The 24814-nt window shown below is 52.0% G+C and overlaps 10 protein-coding genes across 10 annotated transcripts; 7 read left to right on the top strand and 3 right to left on the bottom strand.

The window, feature by feature from the left end:
• Positions 1–807: 807 nt before the first annotated feature.
• N7510_010941 (uncharacterized protein) lies at positions 808–2117 on the bottom strand (the record flags this gene model as incomplete). Its single annotated transcript, XM_056982866.1, has 4 exons — positions 808–998; positions 1153–1387; positions 1427–1842; positions 1889–2117. The coding sequence occupies 4 exons, from the start codon at positions 2115–2117 to the stop codon at positions 808–810; spliced, it is 1071 nt and encodes a 356-aa protein (XP_056828360.1).
• A 1063-nt stretch (positions 2118–3180) lies between these two features.
• zrfB (low-affinity Zn(2+) transporter ZRT2) lies at positions 3181–4230 on the top strand (the record flags this gene model as incomplete). Its single annotated transcript, XM_056982865.1, has 1 exon — positions 3181–4230. The coding sequence occupies one exon, from the start codon at positions 3181–3183 to the stop codon at positions 4228–4230; it is 1050 nt and encodes a 349-aa protein (XP_056828359.1).
• A 3134-nt stretch (positions 4231–7364) lies between these two features.
• N7510_010939 (Glycerophosphoinositol permease 1) lies at positions 7365–9158 on the top strand (the record flags this gene model as incomplete). The annotated part of the gene is made up of 6 exons (XM_056982864.1): positions 7365–7499; positions 7561–7610; positions 7659–7775; positions 7836–7987; positions 8055–8423; positions 8479–9158. The coding sequence occupies 6 exons, from the start codon at positions 7365–7367 to the stop codon at positions 9156–9158; spliced, it is 1503 nt and encodes a 500-aa protein (XP_056828358.1).
• A 213-nt stretch (positions 9159–9371) lies between these two features.
• fkbp3 (peptidylprolyl isomerase family protein FPR2) lies at positions 9372–9848 on the top strand (the record flags this gene model as incomplete). The annotated part of the gene is made up of 2 exons (XM_056982863.1): positions 9372–9601; positions 9680–9848. The coding sequence occupies 2 exons, from the start codon at positions 9372–9374 to the stop codon at positions 9846–9848; spliced, it is 399 nt and encodes a 132-aa protein (XP_056828357.1).
• A 475-nt stretch (positions 9849–10323) lies between these two features.
• Positions 10324–11367, bottom strand: N7510_010937 (cytochrome b5-like heme/steroid binding domain-containing protein; the record flags this gene model as incomplete). The annotated part of the gene is made up of 1 exon (XM_056982862.1): positions 10324–11367. One exon carries the CDS (start codon positions 11365–11367, stop codon positions 10324–10326), a length of 1044 nt encoding a protein of 347 aa, XP_056828356.1.
• Positions 11368–11565: 198 nt separating this feature from the next.
• On the top strand, positions 11566–12797 carry N7510_010936 (PP2C family serine/threonine-protein phosphatase; the record flags this gene model as incomplete). Its single annotated transcript, XM_056982861.1, has 5 exons — positions 11566–11691; positions 11738–11847; positions 11901–12195; positions 12250–12352; positions 12412–12797. 5 exons carry the CDS (start codon positions 11566–11568, stop codon positions 12795–12797), a joined length of 1020 nt encoding a protein of 339 aa, XP_056828355.1.
• A 384-nt stretch (positions 12798–13181) lies between these two features.
• Positions 13182–15172, bottom strand: N7510_010935 (uncharacterized protein; the record flags this gene model as incomplete). Its single annotated transcript, XM_056982860.1, has 3 exons — positions 13182–14810; positions 14865–15032; positions 15083–15172. 3 exons carry the CDS (start codon positions 15170–15172, stop codon positions 13182–13184), a joined length of 1887 nt encoding a protein of 628 aa, XP_056828354.1.
• A 2027-nt stretch (positions 15173–17199) lies between these two features.
• On the top strand, positions 17200–18156 carry N7510_010934 (acetamidase/formamidase family protein; the record flags this gene model as incomplete). Its single annotated transcript, XM_056982859.1, has 1 exon — positions 17200–18156. The coding sequence occupies one exon, from the start codon at positions 17200–17202 to the stop codon at positions 18154–18156; it is 957 nt and encodes a 318-aa protein (XP_056828353.1).
• A 289-nt stretch (positions 18157–18445) lies between these two features.
• Positions 18446–21557, top strand: N7510_010933 (ATP-dependent helicase; the record flags this gene model as incomplete). The annotated part of the gene is made up of 2 exons (XM_056982858.1): positions 18446–18889; positions 18939–21557. The coding sequence occupies 2 exons, from the start codon at positions 18446–18448 to the stop codon at positions 21555–21557; spliced, it is 3063 nt and encodes a 1020-aa protein (XP_056828352.1).
• Positions 21558–22519: 962 nt separating this feature from the next.
• Positions 22520–22852, top strand: N7510_010932 (uncharacterized protein; the record flags this gene model as incomplete). Its single annotated transcript, XM_056982857.1, has 1 exon — positions 22520–22852. One exon carries the CDS (start codon positions 22520–22522, stop codon positions 22850–22852), a length of 333 nt encoding a protein of 110 aa, XP_056828351.1.
• Positions 22853–24814: the final 1962 nt, after the last annotated feature.

The following is a 24814-nucleotide window of genomic DNA, read 5'->3' as shown; positions in this document are numbered from 1 at the left end:
GTCAATTGCGTGCTTGTCCGATCGCAATTCAAATGTAGGCAAGACACGTCAATCATAATTATTCTCCAATTTGGAGACTTCCTCTCTGTCACCATGTACTGTGTCTCCCTGGGGAAACCTTGGACCCCTGGCAAAATCCAATCCCTTCGCGGCTCAAGCGGCACATTCTCGCATCCAGGTGGATCAGTAAATATGGGGCCGAAAGTAAATTTTTTTTAAAAAAAAAACCACATGGCAAGCAAGAAGAACTGCCTAACTTGATCCTAGGGGAAATCGGAAACCTAAGTCCCCAACAAATCCCACCCAAAAAAAAAAAAAAAAAAAAAAAAAAAAAGACAAAAAAGGGAAATCCTCGAGCCCCACTAGGACGACCCCCGTCGCCGTTCCGCACCGTTGGAAATAGAACCCTGTGGAGGCGCGGGAAAGGGAGCCTCTGTGATTGGGACATGATTCACGAATCGGAGAAAAAAAAAGAAAGTAGAGGATTCAGGATTCAGGGCAGGCCAAGGCACCGCACGTGGTAGGATGGTGATCGGCATGCTCGGACATACGCCGCCCAGCAGCCACTTAGTAGTCCGGCACTGTTTAGGGAAGTCAAAATCCCGCTGGCTATGAAGAATAATTAATAATCGTTGGGAGCCGGATGTCACGGGAAGAGGTTGGGATGGACGGCTGTTTCATCGTGGCTCCACTTGTCGATAAACCGAGGTGAGATCACAGCCACATGGAGACAAAATAAGAATTTTTATTTTAATTATGGACTCCGTCCTGGGGGAGGATTGGTAATTACGTGGGCCAAATTTTAATTTATGCATGTGAGACACAGATATTCTCACAGCTGCGAGCGAGGCCATCGGGTCCGTCGCGGAGCGGCTGGAGATGCCGGTCAATTTGCGTCACTGTCGTACAGGAGACACCGATGAGAATGGCGTCCAACGGCGCAGCTGCAGCGGTCGGACCGGGAGGGCGGCCTGCTTCTGTGCGCCTGGAGGTCAGCCCTGTAGAGTAGTTAATCCATTATGCATGTCGGAGACCAAGCCGAGAGTGACTGGGGTAGGCTGCGACACGTGTCGGGTGTACCGCCAACAGAACGGACAAGGGTAAGGGAGCTGACCCATGCAACAATGCAATTTCGTCATGTGTCGCAAAGACCACCCTGATCCCGCATGGTGCCGCCGTGGCTGCTGTTGTGTAGAAGCTTGTCCATTATCACGCGGGGTGGCAGGTTTGAAACAGCGGCAAGTCGGCGACTCCATTGGATTGCCGAGAATGTGTCAGGACGATGCAGGTTGCCAGGCGAATCTGAAAGGTAGCAGATTCTTTTTGCAGCATCTGTCGTCATCTCCCCTTTCAGGTGTCCAAACGGGTTCAGCAGATCTGAAGAGATCTATGAGAGAACTTCTCGGCGGCCGTCGAAGCTTCAAACCTCATCCACCGACACCTGAGCTTGCGTTGAGATCCACTCCTCCATCAACGGCTGTCCGGTTGGAGCTCGGGTCTTGTCCTCCTTCCGCGTCACCAATAGACATAGCACCCAGCCGCAGATATTAAAGCTTTCGTAACGGGTCCTGAAACGAAGCTTCTTCTCATCGTCCCCGACTGTGTCTTCAGTCTGTGCCTGCCCCTCGTCTGATCGATCGTCGTCTCGTATTGCTTGCGGGATATGTTGCAGGTCCACTTCAGGCTCACTGTCGCTTTCGAGAATGATTCCAGCCTCTGCGGAACCGGCCAAGTCGGTGGAAGCTTTATGCTGGCCCGATGGTTCATGAAATGTCTTGCTGCGTGTGAGGAGCGAGTGACGCGTCCGGGACTCGCGTAAGAAAATCGCCACCTCGAACTCATCTGCAACATTTAGTTTGAGGCTTAAATTGTTCCCCCGCAAACATACCTTCTGCTATCACATCCTTGACCGGCTTGCCTTTCTTGCGCGCAAAGAGCCTCTCGTTTTCTTCACGCAGCTTGGGCAGCACCAGCGGGCGGATGGCGGCGAAGACGCGCGCAAGCACAGGGTCGCGTGGATCCAGCAGCCATCGCGAGTCGGAGGGGTTATCCAGGTAGATGCGGCACTCCAGAACGGAGTATTTGCTGATCCGGAGGTAGCGTCGGATGGGTGCCATGGTGTTGTTGGAGACGAAGGGGATAATAACGGGTGCTGTTGGAATGAGGTCTGATGACCTCAGCAGCGCAGTGATTGGTGTGATGCGCAGGGAGCTTGATTCTTGCCCCTGTCTGAACTTCTCTCTTCTTCTCCTCCTCCTCCTTCTTCTTCTGCAACTTTGACCCAGATGATCTATGCTCTTCGATGATTGATTCTTGTTCAATATGAAGTGTCCATTCAATCCTGTGTATATCCACGTGACCACACCAACGCCCGATCGCGGAAAGCGACTGACACTAAAGCGGTCCGGCTCACCCCCAAGGTACTCACCCGCGGGAGGTACTCGGTACTTCTTGCCCCATAGTACTTACTATGGCACACCAAGTACCAGTACCGGCGGTGGAAAACTCCGAGTGAATGACGGACGTGTGCTCCCAAGGTCCCCAGAACACCAGCCCACTTTCCCGCTCCATTTCCACTTCACGATCAGATTCTGATCCCCAGCATGGTCTTGGTGTCTCCTCCCTCAATCGCTGCTTGACCTCTGCCTACCATCATTTTTTTGCCCGATCCCGAATCTGGTGCAAACAGCGGCACCCGAGACTCGCCAGTTCTTCGTGCGAGTGACGCTGCGCTTCACTCCATGGTCGGTCGGACCGGATAAGCATTTTCAAGCAAGAGGTGGCCAACAGTGATTCGGTTCGAGGTGATTGGCGCCATCATCAGGCCGTGAGCCCCGTGGGCTCCCATCCTTACAGGCCAACCCGGTTGAATCCTGCACAGGCCATTGGCCGCTGCACGGCAAATCGAGGACCTTGGGAGACTCGGTCAGTACCGACAGCACACGCACAAATAACTGGCCCAGTATAAACTGGTCGTACACACATACGCCGGTCCACGTCAGTCGAGGAACCCCGCCGTCTTCTACCTGCTTGGATCTTTCTTTCTTGCATCTCCTCCCATATCAATCCTCCTCAAATCTGTCCGTGCGCTTGATCGGGGTTCCACCTTCCGTGGGGAGTTTTTGCTTCTCCATTTGTACGACGACATTTTAAGTGACGACCATTCTCATTCACCCCGCCATGGATTTGAATCTCATCAAACGGGATGAATGCGACAGTGGCAATGAATTCGACGGCCGCATCGGCCTGCGCATCTCCTCCATCTTCGTCATTATGGTCGGCTCGATGTTTGGCGCCCTCTTCCCTGTCATCGCCAAGCGTCTTGGTGGACGTCTGGGGATCCCCTCGTGGACCTTCTTCGTTGCCAAGTACTTTGGCTCCGGCGTCATCATTGCAACAGCTTTCATCCATCTCCTGGCTCCGGCCGAGCAGGCCCTGACCAACCCATGTTTGACTGGCCCGATCAAATCATACAGCTGGGTGGAAGGCATTGTCCTGATGACCATTATTGTCCTCTTCTTTGTCGAGTTGATGGTCATGCGCTTCTCTCACTTTGGCCAGGGCCATTCACACGACGAAGAAGACAACGACCACTCGCACACTGACGATGGACACACCCACCTTGACCCAGCGGAGGAGTCCAAGGCCGCCCACATACCAGGTGAAGACCACCTAGGCCACTCGCGCGAGCATCACGATGCCGACGACGAGGAGAAAGGCATCCAATCGATCGAGGACTATGCGGCTCAGATGACGTCCATCTTCATCCTAGAATTCGGCATCATCTTCCACTCGGTGTTCATCGGGCTCACCCTGGCCGTTTCCGGCCCAGAGTTCACAACCTTGTACATCGTGCTCGTCTTCCACCAGACCTTCGAGGGCCTGGGTCTCGGCTCCCGCTTGGCCACTCTCCCATGGCCGAAATCCAAACGCTCGACACCCTACTGGCTAGGCTTCGCCTTTGGGATATCAACCCCCATCGCCATCGCTATTGGCCTGGGCGTCCGCAAGACCTACCCGCCAACCGGCCGCACGACGTTGATCGTCAACGGTGTCTTCGACTCGATCTCCGCGGGGATCCTGATCTACACGGCGCTGGTAGAGCTGATGGCGCACGAGTTCATGTTCAGCAACTCCATGCGCAAGGCCCCTTTCCGCACCGTGCTGACTGCGTTTATCCTGTTGTGTCTCGGAGCTGCCCTGATGGCCTTGCTGGGCAAGTGGGCATAAACTTCCGATATCAAAGAAGAAAAAGGCGTTACGGTTTCATGTCGTATACTGTTTTGTTGTTGTCTCCCGCTCCTCCTTCCTGATAGTCACTTGACATGCATTTCGCGATACCCAGGGGGCAAGCTGGCTGCCATCTTGCAGCATCTGCACATATTATGTCCGGCGTTAATGCGGCAGTTTTTGGTTTCATGTATTTAGAGCAACTTTACGCACGCGTCAATTGACTTTCATTATTGAATCTAAACCCTTAACTCTACGCTGATGGGCTGTTATCTGATCTACTGATTAAATCGCAAGCGAAATCGCACTTCTCGCCACGGCTGCGGTACTACTGTGAGTTCGACAGCGGCAGCAGAGGGCCCTGAAAGATCGATAAGAACCTAACGCCAAACCCGAGCCCCGAGGCTTTCGCCCAAAGGCGGGAAAGAACTAGTCAAGTAAGCCGGGTTGGTCTGATTAGCCTGAACCCTTGAAACGGCCAATTAACTTTGATAAAACGACGCTGCCTAAACTTACTTGCCTCTATAGCCCTTTTTCGCTTTCGGTAAAGTATGACTCTTCGGGTTTCTAATGCATAACGAGGTTGTATCGCCGAGGGCTAAATCCGAGCTGTGGCAGGCACATCAGGTAGATCGCTTGCTAGCATCGCAGTATAAATCGAGCTGGTCGCAGATTGGATCTCTCTGGTTTAATTCAAACATTTTATTACGCTATGCTCCTCGCATATTCATACCCTTCTCTTTTCTTCACCTCTTAAAAATGTCTCTCGAGAATATTGAGCTTACTGAGAACCCCCTGCAGGCTTGCAACTTCCAATGATAGTTCGTACGTAATCATCCATCAAGCTTCAGTCCTAGTAAAGCAAATCATACATTTGGTTCACCCAAAGCGGATACTAACACTGAAGGGCCAGTAGTTGACTATTCGTGGTGATTGCTCGGCAGTCAAAGGCAGTACTTTTGCCTTGGAATACCCATCTGGGTGGGGTTTGAGAATACCATCCTGTACATAATCTGCATGAAGACATTTTTCATTCCATGCTTCACTACACTGCACAGCTGGAGCAACCCGAGAGTATCTGGCCGTGCTTGACTTCTCCAATCAGGTCCGCTCTCAGGCAGGCTTTTTGGGGGGCCCAGCTCATTCGTTGAGTCGCATCCCTGCACGGTGGAAACGTCGTCCATGGCTGTTATTTTATACTAATAGATGTGTCTAAATACGCTGTCTGACTAATGCTAATTCTTAAGACCTTCATCTTGGCAACATAATAGTCCAATTTCCTAGCCCCATTGCTTAACCAGTATGGATGTGCTTAGTCATCATTATAGCGGATATCTTGAAACTTTGGCCCTCGACAGACAATCCTGATCCTGTAGTAGTTTTCTGCCCTAATCTAGCTCGTTTAGCAAAATCTTTTAGTCATATGTACTATGCCTGTAAATACATAATGCGATTCAAGCGCATATAGCGTCTAAACGCGAGCAAATCCTACACAATTGAATCGTTAAGCTCTATTAAGCTACGCTTAAGTCGTTAATCAGGAATTGCCACGCAGTCACGATATTGATACTGATACAGGAATAGTTATATTACGGATCTAATCCTCACATAGACTAGTGAATCTTGGTATTGGGGTCCAAGAAAAAGTGAATTAGTGTAGTGGCACCAGTTTCGAGACGCACTGTACCTACGCCGTCGCTAAAAATATACTTTAGCCAAAACTTTTTTAGACTGAATCTAGTCATTACATATTCTTATAGTAGTATTCGCGATGCCACTATATTTTCTAAGGAGGGCGGAAGTCAAACTGTTGGGGGCGAGAGCCGTGACTATGCTATATGGTCATGATCTATGGTCATGATCTACATAGTGATATCATTTTGAGGGCCAAAGGAACTATTGGGGGCTGCGTGGGACGACGGCTCCGGGGCCATAGGCAATATCACAGCCGTCGACGATGTCGGTACGACATGCAGTGGCGATATTTTTAGCGGAGACCAGGATATACCTGGTACGTCTTTGTTTAAAGGCTATAAAATCCGTTTTCCATTCCTTATCATAAGTTGATTCTCTGACTCGGTATAAAGAGTGCGTCAGCGGCTACTCGCTGAACTACGACTACACGGATAACTCTCCAACTGATCCCCTACAAACCACATACTGCAACCCGCACAATTGGTATGTAACTCATTTAATTGATTGGAATAGAGGCAGCATTATGGCTAACATCTTCCAGTTACGGTATTTTGATTGATCTCGACTGCACAGACGTGTCAGGCGATGGCTCCGGTATATACTCCTGCAGTTTCGACAAGCCTGACTTTTGCTCGTGAGGAGAATCTCAAGAGACTCAGTGTCAAAAGTCGATGAAAACTATGAAGACCTAAAGGCTCAGGCCGGTATCACGTGATCGTGATTGCGCTGTTTGCCGCTCCTGTATTTACTAGAGAGCTATGATGGTTTTTGGATGGCGTTGGTGAAGTAGACAGCTGCCTGATAGTCGAATTGCTGAACAGGAGTATAAGGTGGTTCGAGAGACAGAACTATAGTAGGATCGACTGCACTCACCAAGTCTTGAATTTGGCCAGGAGTTATGACTATGCCATAATAAGATCATCGATTGCCCACCACCAGCCACCAATCCATTTTCTCTAGCCATCGGGCATGCCACCTTGCACGTCGATTGATTTTTCGTAGTTGAATATAACCTTCCGGCGCCCTACGCCACGTGCTGTTATCTGATCTACCGATCAAGAATTGACTAGATCGCATTCCATTCTCCACATCCACCAGCCCAATAAAATCGTTGGCTCTGGCATGCCAGCGTGATTGACAGCTATGTGGAATGCTTACCATTTCTGCTCGAAACGGCCGACTGAGCTTAGCCTTGTCGGGTCGACTAGTAGACCGACTCCCCCGCTAATGAGTCCGGTTAGGGCTGCATCCTCGTATTCCTCCATAAGTTCTCCTCCGAGGGGCACGCGACTACTTCACCTGCACATTCCTTCGTCCTAATTTCTTCTAGATTCCCTCTCTACCAGTGGGCGCAGTCCGTTTTCTTTCTCTTGTCTTGCCCACCGAGGCACTATACTCTTGCCCTCCACCCCTCGGCGGAATTGCTGATCCTGCGCAACATGGCGGAAGCACAGACCTCGGCTACTGAAGAGTCTCCCAAGTCGGACCTCCAGAATCAAATCGCCCCTATGGAGGCGGATCCGTCGCCGGAGGTGTCGAGGAAACGACAAAGCCTGTCGGATCTGTTCACCATTGTACGCTTTCACTCTTTGGCTGTATTTGTATACATTTACTGATGTCACGCGACACCAACAGTTCGCCAGTGGCTTCGCCCTCATTAGTGATGGATACCAGAACAACCTGATGTGAGCGATTTCCGTTGTCGCAGCTCATTCCTGACATTCGGAGCCCAGGACCATGACCAATGTCCTCCTCGCGCAAGAGTATCCCACACAATATACCTCGTCGGTCAGCACGCGCGTGTCGAATGCGTTGCTCGTGGGCGAAGTGATCGGGCAGATTATCGTTGGGTGAGATTGAGACATAGCCATGATTTGTTAGCAATCTGACATGATGGTGCATACATACAGACTGACATGCGACTACCTCGGCCGCAAAACCGCCATCGTCTTCACAACCCTCATGATCGTCTTGGGAGGCATTCTCGCGACAGCCGCGCATGGCGTCACGATCGATGGCATGTTCTGGATGATGACTGTTTCGCGAGGCATAGTTGGATTCGGTGCGTCAGTCCAAATCTCATCTCTTCTTGGAGCAATTCTTATTAACAGAAAGTACCTAATCTCTAGGTACTGGCGGCGAGTATCCCGCATCCTCCACCTCCGCCTCCGAGGCAGCCAACGATCTCACCCCGAAACAGCGCGGTCCGGCCTTCATCCTGGTGACTAACCTGCCGCTATCATTTGGCGGGCCATTTGCCGTGTCGATTTTCCTGATCGTGCTCTCCGCATGTCAACAATCGCACTATAGCACCGTGTGGCGCGTTTGCTTCGGCATCGGGTGCATCTGGCCCCTCTCTATTTTCTACTTCCGCATTCGCATGCTCAATTCGACGCTGTACCGCCGCGGAGCTATCAAGAGTCATGTGCCCTATGGACTGGTTATTCGATATTACTGGAAGACACTGCTTGGGACGTGCGGTGCCTGGTTCTTATATGGTAACTTTTCGCCTGTTCTTCCCGTTTCGCTATCCCTACTAACGAGAGCGCACAGACTTCGTCACCTTCCCTAACGGCGTCTTCTCAGGCGTGATCATCTCTTCCGTAGTCGGGGACGGCACCGTCCGCCAGACCGGCGAATGGCAACTCCTGCTCGGCGCAATCGCATTGCCGGGTGTATTCCTCGGCGCGCTGCTGTGCGACCGCGTCGGCCGGAAGAAAATCATGATGATGGGTTTTTGTGGCTACCTCATCTTCGGACTGATCATTGGATGCGCCTACGACAAAGTCACGAAGATCGTGCCGCTGTTCATCGTCTTCTACGGGCTGATGCAGAGCTCCGGCAACTTTGGACCGGGGAATATGCTCGGCCTGCTGTCGTCGGAGTCGTATGCTACCGGTGTTCGGGGCACTTGCTACGGCATCTCTGCGGCTGTTGGGAAGGCGGGCGCGGCTATCGGCACGCAGGCGTTTGAGCCTATTGAGAATCGGCTGGGCAAGAATTGGACGTTTATTATTGCGGCTATCTGTGGTGTTGTTGGCGTGACGGTTACTTATTTCTTTGTGCCGGACCTGACGGGGGAGGACCTGCGGGTGCGCGATGAGCAGTTCCGCGCGTATTTGGTGTCGAAAGGTTGGGATGGGGCGATGGGTGAGGAGGATCTGCGCGCTGGGGCGGATGAAGGGATTCCAGCGGCGGTGGTGGACGAAGTTGAGACTGCGAAAGGGTGTTAATTGCGGTTTATAATAGTAGTTCATTTTGTAGTAGTTGGCCACATACTTCCCTATCCAAGGTATCTATCATTATTGGTCAGTCTCAATCCAGCCTTCTCCGCACTTCCCTCCACTCTGTCTTCTTCGATTCCGCTTCTCTTCCTCTCACCATCTCTCTCAATCCTCTATTCAATTCAACGCCAATAACCAGCCCAAACCTAAACCCAGCACAAGATGCAACTCCGCTCCCTCCTCGTCCTGGCCGTGGCCTCCCTCGCCACCGCCGCCGACCTCGGCATCGAAACCACCCATAAGGTCGACTGCACCCGCAAGACCGCCAATGGCGATACCATCTCCATGCACTACCGCGGCACGCTACAGTCCGACGGATCTGAGTTCGACGCGAGCTACAAGCGCAACACGCCGTTGACCTTCAAGTTGGGCACGGGGCGGGTGATTAAGGGGTGAGAGCTCTTGCCCTTCTTTCTTTCTTTATCTCCTATGTACGTCGCTGACGAACGGGTCCTTCGTTTATTATTCAGATGGGACCAAGGCCTCCTTGACATGTGCATCGGCGAGAAGCGCACGCTGACCATCCCGCCCGAGTTCGGCTACGGCGACCGCGGTGTGGGGCCGATTCCCGGCGGTGCGACGCTGGTGTTTGAGACGGAGTTGATGGCCATTGACGGTGTCGATAAGGATGAGCTGTAGTCAGTTTTATTTTGGAGATTTATGGTTGATACCCCAAGGCACCGCTTGCCACTAGAGGCTGCCTTGTTTAAAGACCTTGCCTTTGAATATAACGCATGGAGGGAGTGCCTAACCGGCCCCCGATATACACTCGATCGAAAAAGTGCATGTCATCCGTAGCACTCTGATCGGATAATAATCCTAGTTTTTGCAGTACGATCCATACTTAGCGGGAGTCTTGAATGGAGGCATGTCAAGCCGTTGAAGATTTGAGTCGTATTTGGACTGCACGTACTGCACGACTGAGCCACTTTCGTGATTGGTTGAATTAGTTGCATGAGCCTATGTATTTCAGGTAGTAAAAAAGGAAACGAAAGATGAGCTGTACTTCTGGAAGGTTTGTGGTTTACAAGTTCGGGTCTGCTCTATTTACACATATCTACAAGGGTATCTCATCTAGTACAAAACAAAGTCACTATAAAATACAATGACCACATCAATCCATAGCATCAAGGCTATTCTCCTCGGATGCGTCATTCTCCGAGACCAAAATGCCCACCAGACACTCTCCCAGCATCCCATCCCAGTTAACCCACGGGTGAATCTCCTGGAACAGTTTCGCGGAGTCCTTCCCCGCGCCGCGGAGGAGCTCGCCTTTCCCACCGGGGTGATAGGGCAGGTAAGGCGAGATATTGTAGACTCTGCCCAGGTACGAAGTCCAGGCATCGCGGCCTTTGCGCCCGTTCTGCGTCTTCAGCATCGACGGCGTCACCCGCAGCAGGCCCGGAGGCATTCCTGCGCCGCGGAGCTGGTTATTCGGGTTTGCGGCGAGGGCGGCCCAGTCTAGCGGCGAGTAACCCGGTTCGAGGATGACTTTGCTGCGCGCTCCGTTGGTGGGTTTCTTCAGAGTCTGCGGGGCGAGAGTGCTGCTGCTGAGGCGGCTGCCACTGCCACCGCTGGGAGGGACGCGTAGGGATGATGCGGCGGAGGGTGGCGGGCGCAGGGAGCTGGACATGTTGTTTGGACGAGGGGGCTGGAGTTGGCCGGAGGAGGTGCCGTTGGATGTAGGCCGGGGACGGGGTGCGGGAGGCGGAGGCATTAGAGACGAGGCCAAGGCGGGCGGGCGTTGTGACGATGGAGCGGTCATGAGAGTTGATGGCGGCGCGGTGCCTCCACGATCCGTTGACGGTGTATTCCTGGTCGTATTGCGCTGCACGGGAGGCGTTGGCACGTCTGTGGAGGTGGCGCGTCCACTCGTGTCTTCGTCCAGACTGAGTGTTGGCACCGCAAGCCCCGATGGGGTTGACGCAGACGCCTTAGGTGTGGTCTGAGACTCGTCCTCCTCGATCTCTATGAATGGGGCGTTTGAGTCGCTTACGCCATGCTTTGCCTGCGAGTGCTCGTCCGCGGTCGGAGGAAACGGCGGTACGTCGGAGGTGGGTTCCGGAGGGACAGAAAAACCGGTCCACCAGCGTGGAGGATAGCGGTAGGCGAAATAGCCCGCGGTTGCGACTAGAGTGCCCACACCGACCCAGCCCATTCCAGACTGAAATCGAGCAAACGACGGTGAAGTGGAAGAGGAAGGAGAGTGAAAGGCAAGAAAATGAGGGACGACGGGAGACCCTTTGGCCCGTGCGCTCCGTCTGAGCCCTAACTGTCTGTCTGTACAAATAGACCATGAGTGCCAGATGACGGCCATGATGTCAACGCCTCATCACTATAAGGATGGAGAACTGCTATGTCTGTAGAAAACAATGTCTTGAACATGTTCGTGACACACAGAGCTCTGAAGGACCAAATGTTCCGCAACACGCTCATGTCCACGTCGGATGCCGTCCTGCTCTTCGACGCGGGAGCAGGTCAAGTAAGTCAGAATCTCAACTGGAAGTCTATACTAAACAGCTTTGCAGGCGCAGGGAGGGCGGCCATTCCAGGAAGACCGTTGCACATTCATCATGCCGGACCAATTTCCTGCCCGGACAGATGACAAACTCGCATTCTTTGCTATCTACGACGGACAGTAAGAACCCCAGGACTTTATGAAGGTCAAATGTGCTAATTGCTTGTTTGTAGTGGTTCTGGATTGGTTTCAGAGCATGCGAGTCGCAACCTACACCACCTTCTAGCCAAGCGCCCCGAGTTTGATCGAGAAGACTACGTCGCAGCCATTCGCGGAGCCTTGTCAGATATGGACGGGGAATTGCTCGAGACTTTCAAGCATGAGACATCCGAGCCAGCAATGTCTGGGTCTACAGTTGCCGTGTGTTTCGTGAATCTGACAAAGGGCGACCTGATCGTATCCAACCTCGGCGATTCGTGCGTTATCCTGGCGGAGCGGGATCCTAAAACAGACCGTCCATACCATATTGTGTGCACCGTGCAGTTCCCTCTGTATGACCGTCAGTATTAACAGTTGCATTAGCGCCGCCTTACCAAGGCTCACAAGCCAGATGAGCCTAGCGAACAGGCCCGCATCGAGAAAGCAGGCGGCAAGGTCAATACACGCAGCGGAACTGCTCGCCTTGGTGAGTATTTTGATGCTATTTTCTAAAAAATAATTAATAGTGATGATCTCATTAAATAGGCTCTTTGAACATGTCTCGAGCTATCGGCGACCTGCAGTATAAGAACCCGGTCAACACCCTCGACAACGACAGCTCCACTCCCGGCACTCGACGAGCATCCTCATCGTCTACTCCGTCCGAAGCAAGAGGAGACTTTTTATCAAATGAGCCCTACACGTCTCATTACACATTGCAGTCAGGCCGGCGGTACTTACTGGTCATTGCCTCCGACGGCGTGAGTGACCACACGGATGATGCTAATTTGATTCAACATGTGATGAAGCTGTCGATGCGTGGGATGAGAGCTAGCGATGTCGCGCAGGAGATCGCATCCACTGCCGTCAGTCGCCCCACAAGTGACAATGCCTCCTGCATCGTTGCGATGCTGGATGGACAAAAGTCGTGATTTTCCCGGCTAAGTGCGAGTCGGTTCATTTGTTGCATATCTCTAGCGTCACTAAAAGGGTTAGTTAGTTAGTGCTGATCATGGATTGCATTCAGCATTTGGAATCAATATGTTGTTTCCAATTATAGAAACGCACTTCTCTGGGGCCGCACATGAGGCTATCGCAGTGGTCACCAAGGCAACTCCACCAACTCCCGCATCCTTCTGACCCTTGATCCTCATGGCAATGTTGCCACTGGCCCCATCAACTCGGTCTACAGTAATTGACCTAACCTAGCTTCTTTCTATTAGCTGCAAAGTGTAGAAGTGAGGGAAGCAAAATCGCTATGCAATATGGAAAATACGCCACTATGTACAATGATGCTCTGGCTGTAACCAGTACAGTCACTCTCGCGAGTCTCGCGACTGATACTCCTCAGAGTGATACTGCTCAAACTCCGGGATCTCAAATATCTCTTCTTTATCCCCATTCTCCGCGGGAACATGCTTATAGGACTTTCTCTCTCGCCGCTTTTTCACAGCCCAATAAATCCCCGCGCTCGAAGCGCCTATGGCGCCCGTAACCAGCACGAAAATGAAGAAGCCCCCGATTCCTTTGATAAGCGCAACGATTCTGAGCAAATCCTCAACCATTTCTGAGTGATCGTGGCGCTCTCTCCCTGTACCACCCTCTGAGTAGCGAAGAGCTGGGTCCTCGGCGGTAGGCTCACTTGATTCCCTGAAGCCTGCAGTTTCCCATTGCGGAACCTTCTCTGTGCGTTGGACTTCGGACTTGCCCAAGACATTGCCATTGCGGTCCAGCGCTTCGGCAGAGATCCAGTCCATGTAGCCGGCTGCGATGAATAGGGTTTCGAAATCGACCTTCTTGGCGTTTCCGATCAAGATGGGATCTTGTTTCTTCCATCCCTGTGCGTAGAAATTCCAAGAATCGACTTCTGTTGCACCGTTCCAGCTAACGTAAATAGTGGTTATTAGACTGTCTGAATCGACCCCCATCACGGTGGCCACCACGTCAGGTGGTTCGGTTGGTCGTCCGACGAACGTGGATTTGTAGGCCCGGTAGGTACTGAAGCGGGAAGAAGCAAATCGAGCCTCGACCAGTTTGTCGCCGTTAGGTGCGAATTCAGTGTGATAACCCTCATCACCCCATCCAACAAAGATATTGCCATTGTCGAGATACTGTGCATTTCCTTGAATGCGGGAAAGTCCTCCGTCAGGCCGCTCTAGCCGACGAAGGAGAGTGGCTTTCATGGGGCTAACGGTGGTATCCAGTTCCACTAGTAAAACTGACGATACCTCCTCTTCATTCTCATACTCATCGGCTGCGTTATTCAAAAGGGTGATTGTATGATGTGTTCCGTTCGATTTGACAAATTTGGCGTCATGCTGCTTGGAGAATTTAAAGTCAACAAGGAAGTCGCCTCCATGTCCGCCGAATCGCCACATGATAGAACCATCCCGACCGGAGATCAGATAAATGGTATCCGTATATTGCAAGGAGATCAAGTAGTTGCCGTCCTCGTTCTTGTCAACCGAGTTAATATGGACGTAGTCGTATCCTGGTCTGCCTGCGGCGGGAGAATTCACGTCGAGCTTAATGGACTCAAGGAGGTTGACGTGTTCAGGTCCATCTGACCTCCACTTGAAAGCAATATCGCCGGTCTCCGTATCAACCTCGTAAAACCCGCCCGTAATGAAAAATGAGTCTTCGTCAGGGCGTCCAAGTTCATGAAGAGGAATTTGTTCATCCTTGTCTACGCAGGCCAGCGCAAAGTGGCCCCCGGGGAGCACATTAAATTCACGGACGTTGAATTCTTCGAGATCTACCAGGGCCTCCACGGCCCTTTCAAACGTGTAGTTCTGGCTCAGAATAATCCCCTGTCCACGGGTACTGCCGCTCGCATCTCGTTGCTCAATAAAAGAGAGGCGTGGCTCCTCGCCGATGTTGTGAAGGGGTTTGAAATCGAATATATTGCGGTTTTCAAACAGGTATGAGCCGGCCCAGATGAGAATCTATGGCATCACAGTTGTCAGTTGATTGCCACGCTTCTCACAAATGTAACATACCCCATCTTCATCATAAATATACGGTCCTATCTGATACTGATGGAATCTTTTTGTTTCAAAAGATTGAGGTGAGCTATCCCCCATTGGCGCGACAAACCAATATCCGGGGCTCGCGCGATCGCGGTCATGCCATGTAATATCCCATTTCACGGCCCTGATGTCTGGGAGCTGGGTGATGTTAGCTTGGGAGGGGTGAGGAGTGTTCAAGGCTTGCCTACGGTGACAAATGACATCAGGTCACCATCGTGGCTTTGTGCGGCAGCGCTGCTGACGAACGATAGTAGTAATGAAGAGAGGAGGATCATCATGGACTGAGGTCGTGGGAAATGCGACCATCGATACGAGTAGATGGAAATGTAGAGGGAGGACTAAGAAACAGAGAGCGCAAGAGCAAATGGGTTGTGTGAAGCTAACGAACAGTGTGCTGATACAAAATGGGGCCGAATCATGGAGATCCACGGGCGATTTTCGTTTCAGACTCAAAGCTGAAGGACGATCCCCAGGCAGTAAGAAACCTGATACATGCCCCTGCGATGTTGCTCAATGGCCCCTATAGCTCCCGGAGAGAGAACGATCACCCTAGCATATCTTGAAACGATTGGTTTACACTTCCTGCCTTCAAGGATACAGTAGCATCGACCTACAGAGTAACGATCGGCAAGATCAAGCTTGTAGGCTCGGACATTGGATGGTGACTTAGATTAACTGAGCGATTCTTCAGGCGATCTCGAACTACATTGAGTAAGGGTAAGACCATGATCGAAGCCTAATGCCCATTCCCGCGCTCAAAGGTTGTGGGGCTGGTGTGGAATCCCGTTCCGGAGTCCGGTTTCGAGTCATTCACGTGTGTAGGCATTTATCTGCATTGATTCGGCGGCGCACATTCATAACGAATAGTTATGTGGACGACTCGGCAGGGCCAAGAGAACGAACAACGGCGACGAGGATGGCATCATACGTCTCCTTGTCTACTGGATGAGCATTGTCATGGGGAGTGTCGAATCTTCTGGCCGCAATGCCCGCAAAGCTCTGAGGACCTTATCCATCTGTCCGACTATGATCAACCTGTCCAAAAAAGATTCTGTGTGCTGCAATTTCGTTCGGAGTAAGGAAAAGAATACAGATTTAAAGAATCAACGGTGTCCAGAACTACACATTTTGCGTTCTGCTCATGGGGGAAAGGTATGTAAGTTGATCCCAAATAGTCAACCATGTCCGAAGCCAAGCCACAGTAGGTCATCCATAGTGACGGAGCCTATTACTATTTACTACCTGCAGGTAGAGATAGGCGTCGCCCGGATACGACACCCCACATGAAGATGTTTTCGGATTTGCTCGGAGGAACTGAAAAAACCCACAAGGATTCAGAAGGAACGTTGATGGTTTTTTTTTTTTTCCCGAACATCCATTATTTCTGAAGAATTGGCTCCCACCGGAGAAAAACACAAACCCTTTGACTAAGATATACAGTAGTTCAAAAGTTAAAATCAACGGTGCGGCAGGCAGGTACAGATACTAATTTTGAACTCGTGGGGCGATCGAGCAATAGTGCAGAGAAGTGGAGTCGGTTCACCAGGCTCGCGACGGTAAGGGTATCCCGACAGAGAGGAATGCTAGAAGCGATGGTGAGTTCAGGCTGCATGTGCGACGGGTGGGATATCTCGCGAGCCGGAGAGTGAAAGGGGGAAAGGCCGAGTCATGCAAGTCATCCGTCGGGGAGAACCACCCTTACCGGAAGAAGAAGGTCGTTCAAGTGCGCCTCGGCCTGACATGTTGGTCTTTGCCGCCTAACGTTGGATTTCTCGTCAAGCCACGCGCACCTCGTATTCCCAGGCAACCCTCTCACCAGCTCACTAGAATAGCCGCATCAGAACTATAATAAAAAGTTTCGGTTGCAAAAACATAAATTCTTCCACTGGTCTTAGTCAGCCCCCGCCTGGCCAGTGATTAACTAGCGAGCTAATCGATGCGATGATGGCGATAGAAATCGAGGTCCGGGGTCGGAGTGGCTCAACCAACCATATCCTCCTGTCTAATGGCCGGATCTATTGCCCGTACACGAGAGGCTCCAAGCACCGGAAATCAGGAATAGGGCATCACGCTCTCATACCCGTTTAGGCAGGCGATCAAACGTAAAATGGATCCCTTCACCAGCCCGATGAGTAAGACTCGGCAGGCTAGCCACCTTCCACAATGGTCAATTGTTAACGAGATCGCTTGCCGGCTCCCTTCTTCTTCTTTAACCCTCTTCTCCCTTCGTCTGTCGCCGCGACCCTTTTTTCAGCTTATGTCCGCCTAACGGAGAGAAAAAAGCTGGGTCGCCACTTCAACTGACATGGGACACGCATCAGGATGGAGCAACTTCCATGTGGGAAGAGAGTGCAGCCACTTGAAATGGTCGAAGAACATTGCTCCCAAGCTGACCGTCTCATCCGGAGAGACCGTCACCTTTGACGCCGCTGACAGCAGCAACGGTCAACTGTCAGCCACCTCTGACTCCTCGGCGATCAAGTCCCTCGATCTCGGCCTGGTCAATCCCGTCTTCGGGCCCGTTTATGTGCAAGATGCAGAGCCGGGTGATGTCCTCAAGGTAGAAATCCTGAACCTGGAAGTCGCCGATTGGGGCTGGTCCGCTATCATTCCTGGGTTCGGCCTGCTGGCAGACGAATTCCCTGAGCCGGAGCTCAAAATCTGGTCGCTCGACCGGGAGAAGGGATTTGCCGAGTTTAAAAATATTCGCATCCCGCTACGGCCGTTCCTCGGATGCATGGGCCTGGCACCAGCCACCGATGACGAACTCTCCACCGTTCCGCCGACAAATCACGGCGGGAATATGGACTGCCGGGAACTGAGCGCTGGCTCTGTCGTCTACCTGCCCGTCCAGACGGCTGGTGCACTTTTCAGCTGCGGCGACGGACACGCGGCCCAGGGCCATGGGGAGGTCTGCGGGACTGCCATCGAAACTCCCATTCGCGCGACTCTCCGCTTTGAGCTCTGTAAGGACCAGTCATGGGTCACTTCACCTCACTATCAGACTCCTCCGCTGGCACAGATTCCCAATCCCCTTCCCGACCTGGGCACATACGGCGTCCTGGGAGTTGCTTCGGATCTACTCGAGGCCACAAGGAATGCCCTGCGGAATTTCATCCAATGGCTTGTCGAAACTCGGGGACTCACTCGCAGCGAGGCGTATATTCTTGCCAGCGTTGCCGGAGACTTGCTGATTACCGAGGCAGTCAATGTGCCCAATTATGAAGCGGCCATGAGTCTACCTTTAGGCATCTTTGTTTGATCTGCCGGAGAAGGAGAAGAAGTGGTGGTGGTAATTCCGTGATCTCACATACGACTCCATCGCAATCTGTTATTTGATGGCGTAATACGCAGGAGCTTTGTTTCTCGGTTTTGATACTCCCATTTGCTTTGACAAGGAGTCGCCTGCTCGGTCCGGAGGGTGGATGCTGTCTCTCTTTATTCGTTTGATTGTATTTAATTATCTATTACACAGTGCATCTACATACTAGTACATATTGACACTCCAATCCCTAAGTTCTGCTTCGTTGCTTGTATAGTTGCCTCGTCACATGATCCCGTGTGTTGTCGCGTTCCCCCCCCGCTGCAGCACCAACACCAGCACTCTCCCTTCCCTTCAACATGCCATGGACTCCATCCTCGATGGCCTCAATTCGGCCCAACGCTCGGCTGTCACCTCCTCTGCCCCCATCCTGCAGGTGCTCGCCCCGCCTGGATCAGGAAAGACCAAGACCTTGACGGCGCGCGTCGCGTACCTGCTCGCGCACGATGGCTACCAGCCTCAAGATGTCATCTGCTGCACTTTCACCATCAAGGCAAGCCGTGAGATGCGCGAACGGTTGGCCAAACTGATCGGAGAGCGATTGGAGTCACGATTGATCCTGGGCACCTTCCATTCTATCTGTCGGCGATACCTGGTAAAGTATGGCTACCTGATCGGTCTCAAGAAAGGTTTTGGGATTGCGGATTCAAACGACACGCGCGCCATCATTAAAGTGAGACTAAATCATCTGTCTATGTTTCTGCTGCTAATTCAGGCCTCAGAGGATCCTCAAACGACTCAATTCCGGCATGGAGATCAGAGCGGCACAAGGACGGATATCTCGCCACAAAGCTCATGGATTGAGCCCCGATGAAGTGGCCGCTCAAGCCAAGGCGGAGGAGCAGGAGTTGGTGGATATATATCGTGCATACGAATCAGCGCTGGTCGCGTCCAATCTCTTGGATTACGATGACTTGCTTCTGCGGTGCGTCGAGCTTCTCAGACACCATCCGCAGTGCGTGTCCAACGTTCAGGCGGTTTTGGTGGACGAATTCCAGGACACAAATGTCATTCAATACGACTTAATGAATCTCTTTGCGTCGAAGAACCGGCGGATCACCATTGTCGGTGATCCAGATCAAAGCATCTATGGCTTTCGATCGGCAGAAATTCAAAACCTCAATAAGATGCAACAGCGATATGCGAACACATCCGTGGTTCTCTTGGAGGATAATTATCGCTCATCGGCGTCGATACTGAATTCAGCTCAAGAGGTCATCGAGCAGGATACATCTCGACCAGCAAAGAAGTTGCAGGCGACTCATTGCTATGGAACGTTGCCTGTGCTGAGAAAATTACCCACAGCCAACGCCGAGGCCCAGTGGTTAGTACTCGAGATTAAACGGTGTGCAGCTATGACCGGTGGCCTGTTGCGAATGTCCGATTTCGCCGTTTTGCTCCGGACCGCGGCGTTGTCGACGCGGATCGAGACCGCATTTGGGAAAGCAGGCATCCCCTATCAAATGGTTGGGGGGCGCAAGTTCTTCGATCGAGCTGAAGTCAAGACTCTGTTAAATTATCTGCGCGTGGTGAGCCACACCGAGCATACGGATGCCGTGCTGGGTATTATCAATACTCCGTCGCGCAGGATTGGCGAGGAAACGGTGAAACAGCTGACCAGCGGTGCTGAGAAGGCCAATATTCCATTGTGGACTTTTATCAAGGATGTCATTCAGGGTCGCCGATCGACCGGGAAGAAGCTACAGAGTACAGCGGAGCGTGGACTCTGCGCTCTGGTCAAATTGATTGAAGCTGCCAAAGAGAAGTTGCAGGGCTGTAACGATGCGTCTGCACCGCAGGTGCTTCTTGAGTTCATCACTGAGCGGCTCTCGTTTCAGGAATGGCTCACTCAAGAATATCCCCTCGACGAGGATACTCGCTGGGCGAACGTCAAGGAATTGATGGGTCAGGCCAGTGAAGTTGCTGCAGCCGCCCAAGACGGTGATAAGGAGGATGACCTGCCAGAGATCGAGGGTGTCAAGCAACAACAGTCCCACTCCGGAGAAGAGGCGCTGTCCCGGTTCCTGGCGAATGTCGCTTTGGCAACCGAGATGACCAAAGACGAGGATGAAGAGGGTGAACTGGCCCAAGAGAAAGTCACCATTTCCACCATTCACGCAGCGAAAGGCCTAGAGTGGCCTGTCGTCTTTGTTCCAGCAGTATATGATGGAAGCATTCCACACTCGCGAGCTGAGGTGGTGGATGAAGAGCGACGTCTGCTATATGTGGCAATGACTAGGGCTCAAGCTTTGTTGTATCTAAGCCTGCCTCTTCGACAACCTCGATTCGGTGAAGGCGAGGACACGAGCACAAGCCTAACACCTTTCCTGAGCGGCAAGGTGACCAAGACACACTTTCGCCCAACGGGGCCTCGCTTACAGGAAAAAGTGGTCTACGGGATAGCCGATATCCTGCGGCGAGCTCGCCCGGCTGCTGAAGCCATGTTCAAAGCACTGGGTTCGCTTCCTTCAACATTAGACGACCAATGGACGCCAGAAGGCGAAGAGATAAAGGATGCTGTCACCAAATGGGACGGCAGCCTAGCCGTCAATAATGGGGGTGAGCCATACCCTAAACGACAGCGTCCCAACACCCACCAGGGTCCGACATCAACGACCTACATCTCTTCAACTGGGTATACCATGAGCAACTCCTCGAACTTCACAATTCCTACGGCGCTTTCAACTGGATTCCAGTCTGCTCGTGATTACATCGCCACAAACTCCGCAGTCACTGCCGAGGCACCCGCGGCCTCCGCATTGAAGCGTGCTTCATCAGAAACCGCATCATCCAGTAAGCCGAAAACAAGCAACAGCGCAGGCCGCAAAGATGGCCTCTCCCAAGCAAGTATCTCAACCTTTTTCGGCGGGTCGGGACCTTCGCAGAAGAAAGAATCTACTCTTGTGCCTCCTCGCCTACGACCTCAAGAAATTCGACGAAACGAACCGGCGCCTGCTCAGACCGTGCGTCCAGCTGTTCCGTCCTCGCTTTCATATCACCGGCCTCAATCCCGACCGCTCCAGCCATCGCGGCCGACGCTTGAGCCCACCGAGCCCAACGGCTACACCTTTCTTGCTGCTCCATCCAATTCTACAATCAAACCAGCTAGGATGCTATCACAGCAGGAGCCCAATGAGGAGAATGCACCTGCCAGCGAGAAAATGCAAGAAAGCTCGACCAGTGGCTTCCAGTCTGCCTCAACGTTCCACACGACTACGATGTCAGTGGTCCGCCAGCAAGCTCCAGGGTTGTCGGGCCGACGGACGTTGGGGATCCGGCGGAGTATGAATAATGGCTGGGAGGATCGGATGAAACGGGAAGGGAGAGGAAGGGTAAGCTGAGTGACGCTGTGCTACTCTTGGAAGAATCTCCCTCCGATCCGCCTCACACCAGGAATCTAGATCTAGGGGGGCAATCGAATCACTACTGGACTCGCCTCTGATCTCACCGCATGTGCTGGCGGGAGACAGATCGTCAGGGGAGCATACTGTATAATTGAAGATCATCATCATTTGTCCCAGCCTGCCTGCGATACACTCGGTCTAGCTTCACAGTCTGGACCACTGTGGGCCACCGGCGGTGAGCGTCCACCCCGACTGTGCTTCCACAACCCGTGTTTGTTGGACAGACAACCCTAACCACGGGGGATCCGCACCGACTACTTTGGACAATATTAGCTTCATCCCTGCCTTGAGCTAGTGACACTACAGTAGTCTACGCAGTCATTCCTCTGGGCTGAGTCATCATTATTGGCTCCACCAGAGCATTGGTTCACAAAAATAGCGTGTCCTTGACTGCAAGATGATTTGCTGCCCTGAATAAGTTATGTACCCCATCCCCCGGGGAAAGAGAGCTCGCTACGTCAGGGGGCGATCCATTCCGTGTTAGCCGTGCCCCCAGCTTAGGTTGAGCTCCCTAGCGACCCAGCCCAGCCCGGCCAGCTCCTGAGACGCCCAGCTACGTGGACGGCCCGGGGGGCCTTTCCGGGGGGAGGGGGTTCTTGGTGTCATTTGAGAGATCGGGGAATCCATAACGCTCACCTAATGCGGAATGGGCTGTAGCAGTTATACGGAGTACAAAGACCGCTTTGTCGCCCCCCTGGGCCAACAAGGGGGAAGTTTCAATTGAATCATACATAGTTCCTTGTTCTTAGCTCACCTCAGCTCATACTCTTCCTGACTACTTTATCTTATTTCTCCGTCTCTGCCGCAGTTCAACACTGCGGCCAAATTCCTGACTTCGCTCTCGATATACATACCCTCTATACTTGATTGCGATCCTACCAACACATCCACCTCCAACCATGCCACACAAGGTCACCAACGATTCAAATTCGTCCTTAGCTAGCGGAGGCAGCGGTGATAGTACCGACAGCAGTGACCAGGTCATCGTCACTAAAGTGCCTGGTAGGTCGATCATTATACAGCCCGAACGCACAACCCCTACCCTGCCTACCTACCGCGGCAGTCCAAGGTCTGGCAGCAAGCTAACGACGCCGCTACCCACAGTGCCAGCCGCGAATCCCAACACCAGCAGCCGCCGCCGCCGCCAGCCACCGGTCATCATTCACAACAAGGGCGGCCAGATCTACGATGAGACCCGGCCATCAGACTGGGACAAACAGCGCTGGAAATAATCATCCCGGGGAGGGGCCAGCTTGTTTCATCCCCCGAAAAAGAAAGACTCAGAAAAGACCAGAGAAAAAGTGAGGCGGTGATCGACAAACATAGCGAGATTGCCATTTGACTGGGCCCGAGCTTGTCAGGTACGCGGCAGGGATCCAATCCGATCCAGATCAGAAAAAGGGGGAAGGGCTCGGGATTGTTCTATTTCGGGCGACGCCCAAGGGGGTCTCTGTCTTTTGGATCCAATCGGGCTTGGTCGAGTGACGATGGTTTCCGTTCCGCTGTGCTGATTGTTGCCATTGCCAATCCCCGTCTCTGTCTAGGTCTTGGGGGCCTTCTGCTTTCTCTCCCCGGATTTCGCGCTTACTTATCCGCTTCGACTCGACATTATTGCTGCACTATTCCCCTCCCTGTACCATACCATTACATGTTCATCGGCGGAGTTCTGGATCCTGGTGTTGTTTGTTTGCTGATGTTCTGCATTTTTGTCTTCCTCTCCTTTCCAATCGGATGGGCTGGTCGGGTACTATCCCCCCATCCTCTCCTTACTCTCACCTCAATACCCTCATCACTCATACCTCTTCCATTTCTCTGTCCTCCTAGATAGGGAAATTGTACATTCTCCACTATGAATTCGGCTACACTGAATACTGACTTACCATTTTCGTAATTTACAATTCCATTTGTTCAGATGCAAAGCACTGCGTGGATTGGGGGGATGACAACAGTGACTATATTTTATTTAGATCACACCCTTTGAATGAACAACTAATACTGACCTTCTAGCTTTCAATTTGGATGTGACTTGAACTGACTACACGGGTTATATATATTTCTCCAGGGACGCTCACAGTGCAATCTGGAACTCAACATATACCCAAAGTTCAGGCATACATCTACTGCAGCATAATACGTTGTTTTGTCCCTTCCTCACTGGACGTACTACAGATAGTTACACGGGTACCTCCAAGCAGCGCGCAAGGAGAGAAATACGAAATCCGTAATCAAGGCGGATATGCTGGGATCCACTTACTCTCCACAACTACCCCTTTCAGCCAACCACAAAGCTCCATTGAACTATCCGGATTGTTCCACGGTTGAGATGTCTTCAAAAAGAAAACTGTCAACAACGGGAGTATGAGCCACACTACAGAGAGATACGACGGATTCCCACAGCTGGAATATCATTCATGGGCCATCTGGCACAGTGGATTCTCCACACTAAACGATAGAGTCCACACAAAAAGAGACAATAAAGTAAGAAAGCACACACAGTTGCCCATTGGCTAGATACACACAGGGCCACTCGGGGGGAATTGGGGGGGGGGGGGGGGGGGGTTGACTGCGAGAAGAAGAGCAAAATGGGGAAGAAGGTTGGGTATTCTTTTTTCCTTCTCCCTAGGGGATGAGAGACAGCGAAGTCTTTTTTCCGGGTTTTGTCGCGTTTTTTTGCTTTTTTTGTGACCTCTTCTTTGCTAGAAGAACACCTTCATAGTGTGGGTGCGTCTATCTCTGGTTCACCAGAGAAGAAGACGAGGTCAGACACATTAAAGACTTTTTTCTTTATTTGAAGCGGTCGAAAGGGGTAGGGTTCTGGAGGCAGGCAATTTGCTGCGAAAGATCGTATGAGGTAAAGAAAGGATGCTGGTGATGCAAAGGCGCAGCGCCGACGGGCGCGCAGCTGGAGACAAGAAGGCCAAGGAAGTGGGAAGAGTTCCTTGACATGAAGTGAAGTATGGTCAGGGTAGAGGGGAATGTAAGTGGCAGATGCAATCTGGAAACAATGAATCAACATGGCTCGCGCTTGCAATGCTAGAACATAATAATAAAAATCAAATGCAACTTGATGACCCATAAGATGGACAGAAACAGACAAGAGAAGGAAATGGGGGTATGCAATTTTGGAACAGTGAATGAAAAAATGGCTGATGTCGACTCCGATCCAGTGGACCAGAGCCGAATGCAATAGTTGA

This window comes from Penicillium lagena (assembly GCF_028827675.1).
Source record: "Penicillium lagena strain IBT 129212 chromosome Unknown utg000008l_segment0_segment0, whole genome shotgun sequence".
Taxonomy (NCBI): Eukaryota; Fungi; Ascomycota; class Eurotiomycetes; order Eurotiales; family Aspergillaceae; genus Penicillium; species Penicillium lagena.
Note: the sequence above shows the minus strand (reverse complement) of the source record. Positions and strands in the feature narration are given on the sequence as shown.